General features: G+C 38.7%; 1 protein-coding gene across 1 annotated transcript; it reads left to right on the top strand.

The window, feature by feature from the left end:
* The first annotated feature begins 2,070 nt into the window (after positions 1-2,070).
* LOC149163859 (L-ascorbate oxidase-like) lies at positions 2,071-4,714 on the top strand. The gene is made up of 5 exons (XM_089430828.1): positions 2,071-2,578; positions 2,762-2,854; positions 2,949-3,155; positions 3,246-3,419; positions 3,510-4,714. Exons 1-5 carry the CDS (start codon positions 2,237-2,239, stop codon positions 4,467-4,469), a joined length of 1,776 nt encoding a protein of 591 aa, XP_089286954.1. The 5' UTR covers positions 2,071-2,236; the 3' UTR covers positions 4,470-4,714.
* The last annotated feature ends 10,049 nt before the right edge of the window (positions 4,715-14,763 follow it).

Raw genomic sequence — 14,763 nt, 5'->3', positions numbered from 1 at the left:
AATGGGAACAAATAACTAATAATTTCTTATTAGAAACATTAACCCAAAAAACTAAAATCCCTCGTTTTCTCAATAAATCAAAACACAAAAACTAATAACTATCGAACCTGCTCCTTTTAATCAAAGTCCATTCATATTAATCTCTAAAATCCTATATATGAAATTAAGATATTGAAAATCCATATATAGTTATTAAAAAAGGAGCAGCATTTTTAAATCAAAACACAAATGCTAATAACTATGCAGCCTACTCATTTCATTATCAAAATCCATTCATATTAGAATCTAAAATCCTATATCTGCAAGATAGCATATAAATTTGGGATAATTCAAAATATATATCTAGTTATAATAATAAAAAAGGGGGCGCAACTTTAAATCTTGATCGATCGCTTATATAATCTGTCGTAAGAAGTGGCACGCACTCGATAGATTTAGAGTGTGGTGATGTGGTGTGGTGAGATACAGCTGTTTCAGGGGGCTTTTACTGCAGCTCCTGACGACACGTTGGGAGCTTTGGATTCTCTGCAACAACGACCTTTCAACTGTGGAAGAACAACGTGTTGGCCGTGGTGACAGAAAAGGTGGTGTTCATGATGTCCGCCGTTTCGGACCAAAACGATCCACAGCGACGCGCATATCATTTCCGCACCGCAAGATCCTCCCAAAACCATTTGTTCACAGTTAGAAAGTCATTGAAGCAATCTGACAAAAGTGATCTGACATTTTCTTTTGTAACTTGTCACTGAAGGAATGACATCAGAAAACCTTGGTATGACGTCAGAAATGAAATGAGTATGTGGATTTTTTTCCTTAGGAAATGGCAGGGTTGAAACCTCACAAAAGTTATGTATATATAATTTGAATTAAGAAATGGAAGGCTTGAAGCCTCACAAAAGTTATGTATATATAATTTGAATTAGTATTTATTTAAATCAAAATTAAACTTCACTATCAATAATTACCTCATTATCAAATTTTTTTATTAGTAAAATTGGTAACCGGATCTGATATGGTTGATTTCATTCTAAAACCACTAAGTACACCAGGTCTATTCTTAACCTGAAACGTTTACATGCTTTACAAAGTAAATTAAATACATATAAATACATACACTGGAAGATAGATAAATACATAGTTTATGAATATATAATATTTTATTGCAATGGAATATATTTTCAGATATATTTTCTAACTAATTTTGTTTTTAAAATATTTTCTAATAAATTTTATCAAAAATATGATAGAGATTGGTGGGATTTGCAAATTTATATTATATAATAAAATGTTTCTTTTTAAATTAAATTGATTTATATATTAAATATAATTTTAAAGATTTTCACAATCAAATTGATTTATATATTAAATATAAATATAATTTAATTAAAATATATATTTTTCAAAATTAAATTGATTTAAACCCAATAAAATTGATTTGTACATTAAAAATACAAATTAACTATGTCAAGAAAAATTGAATCACCAAAATAAAAAATAAAATCCAACCACCAAAAAATTGACTGCACTGAAACGATTTGTTCATGGTTAAAAATTCGTATCAAGTGAACCGACATTTCTGTATGACATCAACGAAAATGTGAGGAATTATTTTCTTTGAGAAATAGATGGTTCCCAAAAGATTGAGGTGTCACAGAGTTATCTATATTATTTGCATTAGTAATTAATTAGATGGGAGCTATATCCACATTTTTTTAAAGTTTAGTAATAATATGGTTATATCATAGTTATGTTTAATAATAACAGTCATCATAAGGTTATATCATAGTTATGTTTAATAATAATATTTGAACAGGATTGGAATTGAACTGATGTCATGTTTAATAATAACATTTGAATAGGACCAAAATTGAACCAGTAATTTAAATTTTTTTAAATATTTCAATAATACACTTGATTACTGTTTATTCAAAATTACTTAACATTTATCAATTAACTTAATAATAATAATTTGAAAACTTATAATTAGATCATTTACATCAGAAATGGACCCGAAACTTTATAAATGTAAACCTATAAGGAAATAAATGACATTAAAGAAATGCACCCAGCCTATATAAGTAGGCCAGCGCCGGTGCAAGCGCTGGGGACTGAAATTTGCCCAGTTCAGAGGTGCAAATATTTGTTGACAGAGTTCAGTTAGTCATTCTGCTGAGGCTGCAGCTTTCAGCAGATTTATACTAGGCCAACATCGGAGCTCATCCGTTTGAATTCCCATATGCAACATTTTCGCCTGCATTTGTGGAGTCGGCAGTTTTGGAACTGTGCAACGATGGATTCGGGAGCTTCACATTTCTTCAGCTGGGCCTCCCGGTTTGTGTTTGCGGTGATGACGATTTTGGCAATGGAACCTGTGTCTGACGCAACACTCCATCACCATAAATGGAAGCTCAGTTACCAAAACTGGTCCCCTGACTGTATGCAAGTGACGGTCATCTCCATTAATGGGCAGTATCCGGGTCCAACGATCAGAGCTAGGGAGGGAGACACTGTGGTTGTTGATTTAGAGAACCAGATGCCCACCGAAAATGTTGTCATTCACTGGCATGGAATTCGGCAGGTATGAGTCTGTCTCCATCAAAAGAATTCTGCAACAGCTAATTGTTTTTGGTTGATTGATTCTTGTTGTTGTTGAGTCTAATTTCGTTAGATTGATAATAAGGTGTCCAACATTTCAGATGAACACTTTACCTATCTTTCATAGCTTTATATACATTTATTCAGTACTAATCCTGTGATTTAGAAAGGAACTCCGTGGAGCGATGGAACGGCTTCCATGTCTCAATGTGCAATCCAACCAGGCGAGACTTATAGCTACAAATTCGTTGTTGACAGAGTATGTTCTTCATCTTTTATACCTACATTTCATCTGAGAATGGTCGGTTGATTCTTTAAGAAAACAATGTGCTCATGGTATTAAGCATATGCAGCCCGGCACATACTTTTATCATGGCCACTATGGTCTCCAACGGTCCGCCGGTTTGTATGGGTCATTGATAGTTGACTCCGCGAAAACAGAGCCTTTCACCTATGACGGGGAACTGAGCATCCTCCTCAATGACTGGTGGCACGCTAGTACTTACCAACAGGCTGTGGGTCTTTCATCCAATCCCTTTAACTGGGTTGGGGAGCCTCAGGTACATATTTGACTCTACTTCATCCAAGTTCTCTGGCTCGAATACCCGATTGATGGTATGGATTGTTGAATTTCTGGGTTGATATTGCAGTCTCTGTTGATGGAGGGCCGAGGAAAATACAATTTCTCGGCAGGCAACAGTATAACTTACAATGCTACCAGCGATCAATGCTCGCACTACATTCTACCAGTGAAGCCTGGTTGGACATACCGCCTGCGCATCGCTAGCGTAGCCTCCTTATCGGCTCTTAATTTTCTGATTCAGGTGAACTAACATATTCATGGATTCTACATTGTTTCATCTGAAGCAAAGGTTAAAAAAGCATGAACAAACTATTTGTTCCCTGTTTTTCAGGGACATAACATGACCGTTGTGGAGGCGGACGGGCACTACGTGGAACCGGTGGAGTTGGAGAATCTGGACGTCTATTCGGGAGAATCATACTCAGTTTTACTCAGGGCCGACCAGGATCCGTCAAAAAACTACTGGGCAGCTATAAATGTGAGAGCGCGGCAGCCACATACACCTACGGGTCTGGCAATTCTGAACTATTTGCCTAATCGCTCCACCAAGCTACCCACCACGCCGCCTCCTCCAAGCCCTCTCTGGAATGACTTTACCTATAGTAAGACCTTAACCAAGAAGTTCCTGGCCCTCCACGGACACGAAGAGCCTCCTCCTATGAAATCTACCAGACAGTTGATCTTACTGAACACCCAGAACAAGATCAATGGATTCATAAAATGGGCCATCAACAACATATCGCTGGTTCCTCCTCCCACTCCATACCTGGCCGCCATGAAATACAGAATCCACGGCGCCTTCGACCCCACACCCCCTCCGGACGTTTACCAGCCCCGAGACTACAACATCACCATCCCTCCCACCAACCCAAATGCCACTGAAGGGAATGGCGTGTACGTATTCGCGCTGAACTCTGTGGTAGATGTGATTCTCCAGAATGCAAACACACTCACTGCAAATAACTCGGAGATTCATCCATGGCACCTGCACGGTCACGATTTCTGGATTCTCGGTTACGGCGACGGCGTGTTCGATCCTCGAGAGGATCCAAAGAAATTCAACTTGAGAAATCCTCCACTACGTAACACGGTGCCTCTGTTTCCCTACGGTTGGACTGCTCTGCGGTTCAAGGCAGACAATCCAGGTGTGTGGGCTTTCCATTGCCATTTGGAGGCACATTTCTTCATGGGAATGGGGGTGATGTTCGCAGAAGGTATTCACAGAGTAGGAAGGCTGCCTCGTTCCGCAATGGGATGTGGCCTCACGCTCAAGAAGATAATGCATCACTGATTCGTACTTGGTGCATTGTAATTCGGAAGGTAGGATAATTGAAATTTGAAACCTAAATTGTTTTATGACCCTTCCCGAGATGTGTGTACCATCTCTGGCACTACAACCAAAGAAGAAAATTACATATTTATGCCAACTTTGTTGCAGTTTTGCAGAACCGTATTTGCAATAGATTGTATAAATTTCTCAAAATGTTGCAATCTTCCTTGTTCCTTTTTTATCACAATTGACACATTTTAACCTAACTTTGTTGCAATTGTGCAGAATCGTATTTGTAGCATATTGTGTCCATTTCTCAAAATGCTACAATCTTCTTGGTAATCTTATAATCACAAATGATTATAAATCACAAATAGTGTTTTGCACATAAGTGTTTCTGAATTTCTCAAAATGTTCCAATCTTCCTTGTGCCTTTTTCATCACAAACGACACATTTTGACCAACTTTGTTGCAGCTGTGCAGAATCGTATTTGTAGCACATTGTGTAAATTTCTCAAAATGCTACAATCTTCCTGGTAATTTTATAATCTTATAATCACAAATAGGTGTTAATCTTATAATTTTATAATCACAAATGAGTATTGGTTACAAATTGTATTTTCCACCTAATTGTTTTCACTAACTGTTTGAACCACCAGGACATATGAATTAATGTTAAATTCTGCTTTGATGTACATAGGATAATTTTATAATCATAAATGAGTGTTAATCACAAATGGTGTTTTCCACCTAAGTGTTTAGACCACCGAGACATATACATAAGATATTTCATTTTTATGCTTTTGAAATGTATTTTATTTTATGATTTTTATGCTTTTGAAATATATTGACTATTTTATGTATTTAAATTAATATTTGATTTTTCAAAAAAAAAAATTTTTTTATAGGGAAAATCTATTTTTATAGGGAATTACTATAAATTTAAAATAATTAAATACTAAATAATACACCATAAATAACTAAATCGGAAAAAACACACTGTTTGAAGCTAGATAGCTTATCAACTTTTGACAGCCTCAATTTTGGTAGCTGCGCTTGTCGTAAAAATAGGTGGTCTTCTTTCTGCAGAAATTGCATGAACCTTTCTCGAAATCATATCGTGTAGGGTTGAAATCCAAGAATATACGGCAAGACAAAGCTGCAGAAAGTTATTCAAAAAATACCTGTCAGCGTATCGCAATGAAGAGGATCACGGGATATGATAGTTAAAAAAGGCAACCAACAATATGAGGCCACGCCTAATGTGTGGGCCCTATAATGAGAAACATTATACAGACCCCTGGCCCGTGTGTCACCATGACGAAAGTCATGAGATGTGATTATAAAAAAGCGCAAGCAGGGCACGCCTGATGTGTGCACCTTATAATGAGCAGCATTTTACAACGCCTTGGCCATCAGACACCTGTCGGTTTCACCCATTCCTTCAGCATGAGTGTTCTTTGTTGGTAGCGAGGTTTTAATTCGTCGAGGTTCAAACACGGGACACAAGCACCATTTTAACTTTTACAGAGAAGTCGAGTGAGTATTATTAATGGAGAAGAGAAGCGGGTAAACATCACTGTCTGAAATGTAGCATCAACATACAGAGTTGGTACTTCATTGAAACGCGGACTATAAATAATTTAAAATGATCTAGGTAGATATCTATTAGTATAATGATGATTTTAAAATAATAATGGTTTGAAGTTTATTCGATAGGTTCAAACCTCACAATCTAGTGACAATATTTCTTAATAAAACCTCGCACAATCTTCGTGAAAGTCTCTTAATCATGCATTGAATTATAAATATTTTCTTAATCATGCATTGAATTATAAATATAAATAAATATAAATATGTGTTTGTGTCAAAATGAGATGTTTGAATTAATAAATAAAAACACATTGATCAGCGCTACGAAAGAGAGTTTGAACTAAGAGAGTTTGGCTCTGCAGAAAGCTCTACATTCTCAATAAACTTCAAATATTATATAGCATACATAGCAATAGGAAAGTTAGAACCATACCCTAAGAAATAGAAACTAATTTCTATCCTAAGGTCTTGTGAACCAACTCACACTATTATAGGATTCTCCATTATCTTCAACACTCCCCCTTAATGGAGAAGGGGTTCACAAATATGCCTAACATCTCCCTAAACATTTCAAACTTAATTTTGCCAAGAGGCTTAGTGAAAATGTCTGCAACATTATCACACGTTTTACAATATACAAGATGGATTTATTTTGATTGAACTTTCTCCCTAACAAAGTGGAATTGTGTATCAATGTGTTTAGTGTTCTTGTGAAACACCGGATTATTAGCAAGTTTGATTGAACTCTGGTTGTTGCATCTGATTGTTGTTGCATCTTTCTGTTCTTCCCTGACACGCTGGAGAAGTCTCCATAACCAAACTGTCTCACATGTTGTTGCACACATAGCTTGATACTCTGCTTCCGCTGAAGACAAGGAAACCGTGTTCTCTTTTTTACTGCTCCATGTAATCACCCCGGATCCAACGCTGAATGCATAGCTTGTTATGGATCTGCGATCGTCTACATTTCCAACCCAGTCGGAATCTGTAAATCCTGTCAATCTAACATCAGAAGAATCAGTATAAATAATACCATAATCTATAGTTCCTTGTAGGTACCTTAAAACACCTTCTGTTGGATTCCAATGACTCTCAAGTGGTTTGGACATGTATTTACTTAGCACAGTGACTGCATAAGCCAAATTTGGTCTAGTAGTGGTTAGGTAGATTAAGCTCCCAACCAGTTGTCTATAAAGTGTCACATCTGCCTCTTTAGAACCATCCTCACTCTGAAGTTTAATGTTTTGCTATAGTGGTACTGCTGCAGCCTTTCATTGATCCATCCTGAATCTTTCCAGTGGTCCTTTGACATACTTACCCTGGGACAAAAAAATTTATCCTAAATCTCTCCAGATCTCAAGACCCAAACAATATCTTAATTCACTCTAAAATGATATCTTTAAGATCAAGATTTATGGCCTGTCAAAATTCACAAGTCAAAGGTTCGACAAGGTAGGCCAAATAAAATACCCCCACCCCTATTAACTGTCTAACTCAAGGGGTTTCCTCAATTATTTAGCCGAGTGGTAGAGATCAAAGTCGTTGCGCTTTAACAGTAGAGCATGGGAGTTAATGGTCACTAAAAGATAAATGAAGAGACCCTTCCTCTGTTAATGTTCAAGCAACTAGGGGCGTCCTTGATTTAATCTCAGTTTCCCGTTGATTCAATGAAAAATCTACAAATGGCCACGATCATTTCACCCAATTGAAACACCATGAGGATAAGGTGTACAAGTGGCATTCTCTTCACGAGCCACATATATCGCCCTTGTCCCTACCATCAGCGCATTATGCCAAGGGTCTTAAGGCCCCCAGACTAAGAGATCAAGACGACAATTTTCATGTCCATTTGTATTTCTTGGCCCTTTTTATATAAGTGCATGTGTCGAGATGACATCACGACCATGGACCCCACAGTATAGATGACATGGTATAAAGACACATGCCACAATCTGAGTGGCAGACAAATATGACATAAAAAAGCTCGAGCTGACATCAATATGAAGTAAGCCTAGGATGACGTGGCAGTATAGGACAGTGGCATGCAAATTTGACATTTTTTGGTGGCTAAGTGGGCCAAATATTGATGACACGTGGACCCTCTCATAGCGATATGTGGGAGTGGGTGTCGCGGGGTTGACGTTTCTTACCTCCGTCGTTTTGGCGATGGCACACAAAGGAAATGATCATGGACAAGCCCAATATGAAAACTCCTCCATCGACAGATGTGAAGTTTCACGTCACGTCTCGCCTCAATGAAAAAAAATGAGTTAAAAAATGAGGTTTTGGCCAAGACCAATGGTATCGAGAGGGCGAGACTGAGATGGATAGGGTGAAGAGATGAAAACATTTTTGTGGTTTGATGTCCTATCAAGCACTGGAAGAAGTGTTAGGAGGCAAGTTTTCCGGAGTTCCTATGTGGATTAACGAAAGGATGTATAGGTTGTGTGTTCGGTGCCTTGGGCCTTCAGGATTATTATAAAGTGCTACAGGCATATGTTAAAAAGGTAGTTGAAAAAGAGGCTTTATGCATGTTTGTGGACCTTCGGGCTATATATAAAATGATCTGCAGTTTTGATTTAGCCGCGGTGGGGATGATAAGGGTGATTTGGCAACGCTTTTACACCGTGTGTAATATTCGGCCGTTTTCATGATTTGAGTTTGAAAATTATAGGAAAGATATATCGAGAGGAGAGGAGTGGAGTGTATAAGTTAGTGATTGCACAATAAGGAGTTATAGCTTTCTTTCAATAATAGTTGATAAATTGGAAAGTAGGAGCTTCTTTAATGTTTTTTTTTTCTCGGTAAAACTAGCTAATCTATTATATTATATTTACAAGTAAACTTTACATGCAGAGAGACAGGCTGTCCAGGGCCAACTGTGGCACCTTGGATGACTTAGCTTGACACAAAATGCTCCCTCGCAGGGGCAGCACCTCCTGAACATACCAAAACACTTCCAAAACAGACCAAAACAAAAGACAGTAATGACACGGCTATACCAGAACATGAAACAGAATTGAGCTTAGACAGTAGCGATACGGCCCACGCAGGGGCTTCCATTCAAAAAACTTCACGGGAAACCTTGCCCAGACGCATGACCGCAAAATACATGACATAATTAAGAACTGAAAATAAACAGACACAGTAACGTAGCCGAGAGAGACCTTTGAGTTAGACCGTAGCCGAGAGAGAGAAGAGAGGGCTGGAGAGTGCTTCTGGGGGTCAATCTTCAGGCTCTTCCTCCACGACGTAGCACCATCCTTGGCCTTCAGGGATGCCTGCCCACATTGCCATTGGATCCTTTGCAGTGGCCAGGGGTTCCTGCTCTGGAAGTTGGGGAGGGGCTTGCTTGGGCTCTTTCCCAGAAGTTCCTTCTTCAATTGATGGCTGCAGCACTGGACTCTCCTCACGATTGCCTTCTGGAAGTAGCTCAGCCGAAACTGGTGGCTTTCCATCTTCATTCTCCTCAGGAACCTTGGTAAAGAGGACTGTGATATGTGCACTGATGCCTGCACTATCCTTCGAGCTGCCCAAGGTGAAAACGACTGAGCCAAATGCTGGAAGCACAGGCTCTCCTCCACTGGAGCTGCCGACCTCCATGAACTGATTGGCTTGAATTGGGGTGGCTTTCGCTCTCCTGTGGCAGTAGCAGCAGCAGCAGTGATGGTGCACATCTGCTGCAGGGGGCGTGAAGAAGCACCTCGCCCCGGTCCCCTTCTGCTCGGTTGTCTCTCCCGCAATCGAGCCATAGACTCCACGTCTTCTTCAGCTTGTTCCAGGACCGAGCGCGTGGGTTTGAAGTCCCCGCTGTGACTGCCAAAGGATAACAGTACCCAAAATGATGCAGGGCGGAACTCAACTGCCCAAAGACCACGCACAGAAGTAGCAAACCCGGAGCAGACTTTGCCCGAGCGAGAGACTTCAATTTTCGCCTCAAATTCGCTCCAATTGCTCTTGGAGTTCTGTTCCTTTCTGAGACATTCACCAGATTCACAATAACAGATTGCAGTGACTGCGTTTTGAGGGAGGAGAGCGCCCACCCGTCCAGAAACTTTCCGAGCCTGCACCACCCAGACCTTACCAAGCCAATGCATCTGCATTGATCCGTCTTCCCTGTAATATCTCTCAACATTCCCTCGAACAGAGCCCTCCATAACTGCTTCCTGCCTCCCCGTCGCTTCACTCTGCGCAGCATTGAATGCCCAGAGCTCGGGCGGCTGAATGTTATACCTCGGCGGCGGTGAGCCATTACTCTGCGACGTTGGCACGGGGCGGCACATGCTGGGGATGTGGCTCGTCCCTGTCTGACATGCCATCACCCGCATCCGGGGAGGAGCTTCTTTAATGTTGAAGTCTGGAAAACCAATAAATTGTAGTTTCTAATAGATGAGGGTTGAAGCCTTCAAGTAGGTTGGAGTCTATAAGATTGATGTAATACAAGTTTTAGCTTAAAGATTGCATCATAATACAAAAAATGTAGTGGACTTCTTTGTTGGATTTCCACCTTATATCTTGTTCTCTGATTTATAAATATGATGTATTATTAATTATAATTATTGGGGCTAATATCATTTATTTTTTGAAAGAAAATTCCAACTTGTATTGACATCCTCAATATTGATTTCTAATTTAATGCATTAAATATATTCAACTAATACACATTAAATTTAAGTTTATTAAAATTATATATATATATATATATATATATATATATATATATATATATATATTCTTATTTCATTTTTTATATATCAAAAATATATTCAATAAATATGATGATGGTGGTGGTTAACGTCCACAGAGACCAAATTGTTCTATCGGACCTACAAATTTCTTAGTTTTTAATTATCTAGCTCCTCATCTTTCTTGGCGAGATTGGTGTTATAGCTTTCTTTTTTTTTTTTCTATGGTCTTCCAACTTCCTTTATCTTGCATCTCTTTCATCTCTTCTGGTTCTTGGGACATTGGTGTCTTAGCTTTGTGATCTATTGTGTTCGTCCTTTTGAAGATAGTCAGAGAAGAAGTTTGGTCTAGGAGATTTGCTTTGCTGTTAAATGAAGATTTATTTTGTGCGGTATTCGAATCCTCATAACTATTGATTTGTTGGGCGGGGCTTTCTCCCTGCTTGTTTTGAGAGTTGTTTTTTTCTTGCCTGATTTCTTGTGATTTAGAGCTTTCTCTAGAGTATTCTTCTTTGATGACAGTGTAGTGTTCTTTTTGTGCTCCTTCCCACCATGTAGATCTGTGGTGATTTTTTCTAGCAGAATTTTTCTAGGAGGCTTTTGGGCAATTTTTGGCTAGATGGTTTGTCTCAAAGCAGGATCGACATCTGAAGAGGACACTTTCATAATCGAGTTTCTGGTTCCACACATAGTCTTTACTTGTTAGGTTTATTTTAGCTGGGAATCCGACGCTGAAGTCCATTTCCACACAGATGTGTGCATAGATGCTTCTAGCGTATTCTTCTATTTCTGAGCACCTGCAGTAAACTTTCCCAATTGCATTTCCAATGGCTTTTAGTGAGGAGAGATTCTAGAGATGCAAGGGTAGGCTTAGCAATCTCACCCAAACTGGTGCTGAGGTTATGGTTGTTGTAGAGGGATCGAATGATGGGTTCCATGGCTTCATGAATAGGCCTAATTTTTCCCAAAACCAAGGGCCGGAATCTAGAATACATTGTTTGCTTTCAGGATTTTCAAAATCTACTATAAAGAAATCCCTAGCACAGGGGTAGATATTAATTTCATCAGAAATGACAGGCTTCCATACCTTCGAGATCCAATTGTGGAGAGTTGTTAGCTGCGGCCAAAAACCATTGAACCGACAGATTAGGGCACTTTCAGAAAACTTCAAAGCCTCATCGGGTGAGGCCTGGACCACTTGGACAGTGGGAGCTGGGGCTTCACTGACGATATGGGTAGGAGCTTGCCCTCCAGAAGCGGATGAGCCAGCGACTATAGATATAATAATATTTTTTTTCTATGAAAAATAGTGAATTAGGTGTTTTGTGCCCTTATATTCATAATCCACACAAATTGTATACATTCATATTAAAATATTTTACATAAAATATAAACTGTGAAAGGATATGCTATATTAATTATCAAAACAATAATAGTGTATATATATTTATGTATTTGTAATATAAAAGGGAAGTTGAGTTATAAATGAATTGTTACCACTCAGTTTAATTAGTATGATTATGATATTGTAGGGATTGTTGTGCTTTAAACAAAATGGTGGAGAAAGAATTTACAATTTAAAAAAATAATAACAATAAAATGAATATAAATAATATTAACATGGTTATATAAATTAAATAAGTGGGAAATTTAGATAGATAGCAATCTATTTTTATATTGTCAAAAAATTTAATTTTTTAATTTTTTTTTTATAAGTTTGGTTTTTGGTGAAGCTACATCATGTTTATGTCTAAAAATAATACTTAAATAAAAGGGAAATTGAACTAGTGACTTAACATTTAAAAATATCTTTATAGTTCACTCTATTATCATCTATCCAATATTCTATGAGAAAGAAATATTTATAACACTTAACTAAATATTGTATATGATGATGATGGTGGAGGTGGTTAACGTCCACTGAGACCAAATTGGTCTATCGGACCTATAATTTTCTTAGTTCTTAATTGTCTGGCTTCTCGTCTTTCTTGGCGAGATTGGTGCTGTAGCTTTCTTTTTTTCTCTATGGTCTTCCAACTTCCTTTATCTTGCATCTCCTTCATCTCTTCTGGTTCTTGGAACATTGGTGTCTTAGCTTCGCGGTCTGTTGTGTTCGTCCTTTTGAAGATAGTTGGAGAAGAAGTTTGGTCTGGGAGATCTGCTTTGTTGTTAAATGAAGATTTATTTTGTGCAGTATTCAAATCCTCATAACTGTTGATGCTTGAGGGGTTGTCGAGTTCACTTTTTTGCTGTTGGGCGGGGCTTTCCCCCTGCTTGTCTTGAGAGTTGTTTCTTTCTTGCCCGATTTCTTGTGATTCAGAGTTTTCTGGAGAGTATTCTTCCTTGATGACAGTGTAATGTTCTTTTTGTGCTCCTTCCCACCATGTAGATCTGTGGTGATTCTTTCTAGCAGAATTTTTCTGCAAGGCTTTTGGGCAATTTTTGACTAGATGGTCTATCTCAAAGCAACATCGACATCTGAAGAGGACACTTCCATAATCGAGTTTCTGGTTCCACACATAGTCTTTACATGTTAGATTTATTTCAGTTGGGAGTCCGGCGCTAAAGTACATTTCCACATAGATGAGAGCATAGGTGGTTTTGGCATATTCCTCTGTTTCTGGGCACCTACAGTAAAATTTCCCAATTGCATTTCCAATGGCTTTTAAAGATGAGAAATTCCAAAGATGCAAGGGTAAGTTTGGCAATCTCACCCAAACTGGTGTTGAGGTTATGATTGTTGTTGAGGGATCGAATGATGGGTTCCATGGCTTCATGAATAGGCCTGAGTTTTCCCAAAACAAGGGCCGGAATCTAGAATGCATTGTCTGCTTTCAAGGTTTTTAAAATCTACTATAAAGAAACCCCTAGCACAGGGGTAGATATTAATTTCATCAGAAATAACAGGCTTCCATACCTCCGAGATCCAGCTGTGGAGAGCTGTCAGCCGCGGCCAAAAACCATTGAACCGACAGATTAGGGCACTTTCAGAAAACTTCAAAGCCTCATCAAGTGAGGCTTGGACCACCTGGACAATGGGAGTTGGGGCTTCACTGACGATATGGGCAGGAGCTTGCCCCCCAGAGGCAGACGGAATTGAGCTAGCAACTATCTTTGCGAAGCTGGGAGCCATTTGGATCAAGGCTGATCGATGATTCCCAAGCTTATGTATGCCCCTGCAGAAGAATGAAAAAGCCCTGCGGAAGAATGCAAACTTGGAAGATAACCATGTGGAAGATAACCTTGCAGAAGATTCTCATACGAACCTGCGGAAGATAACCATTGGAGGCCGTCGGTTCGGGAGTAGAGATGGCGAGTATTGGCGTCTATAGAAAGGCGAGGGTTTACACTGTAAATCGATGTGAATCCGACACTCTCTACATCAAGAACTCAGTGGAAGGAAGATTTGGGGACGCATTGAAGGATAGGTTGAGCTAATCTGCAGATCCTTTCTTCCCGCTGAAGATTTGGGGACGTGTTGAAGGATAGGGTAGAGCTGATCTGCAGATCCTTTCTTCCCGCCGGAAGATAACCCTGCAGAAGAACCAAAAAACTTCTCAAGAGTACATATGGCGAGGGTTTACACTGTAAATTGACATCTCAAGTCTCCGTAAAAGTGATTACACTATAAATCGATGCGAATCCGGCACTCTCTACCTCAAAAACTCAGTGGAAGGAAGATTTAGGGATGCGTTGAAGGATAGGGTAGAGCTGATCTGCAGATCCTTTCTTCCCGCTGAAGATTTGGGGACGCGTTGAAGGAGAGGGTAGAGCTGATCTACAGATCCTTTCTTCCCGCCGGACAACTTTCAATAAAACTAACTTAACTAAAAAAATTCTTAATTTTGTTACAAATTCTATAAATAAATTTTGTTACAAAATACTAACGTCACACCATCACTTATTAATAAATATCTAAAAAATATAATTCATTTAATAAGATACTTATAATTAATTAATTCAATTAAAAAGAAAAAAACCATAAATAAGTTTTAAAGGGACATCATGGTTTTTTAATATCTAAATTAAAACTCTAC

The sequence above is a fragment of the Pinus tabuliformis genome, chromosome 5_1 (genome assembly GCF_031772625.1).
Source record: "Pinus tabuliformis cultivar Carrire ecotype Pingquan chromosome 5_1, CPIR1, whole genome shotgun sequence".
NCBI lineage: Eukaryota > Viridiplantae > Streptophyta > Pinopsida > Pinales > Pinaceae > Pinus > Pinus tabuliformis.
This window is presented reverse-complemented; position numbering and strand designations above follow the sequence as displayed.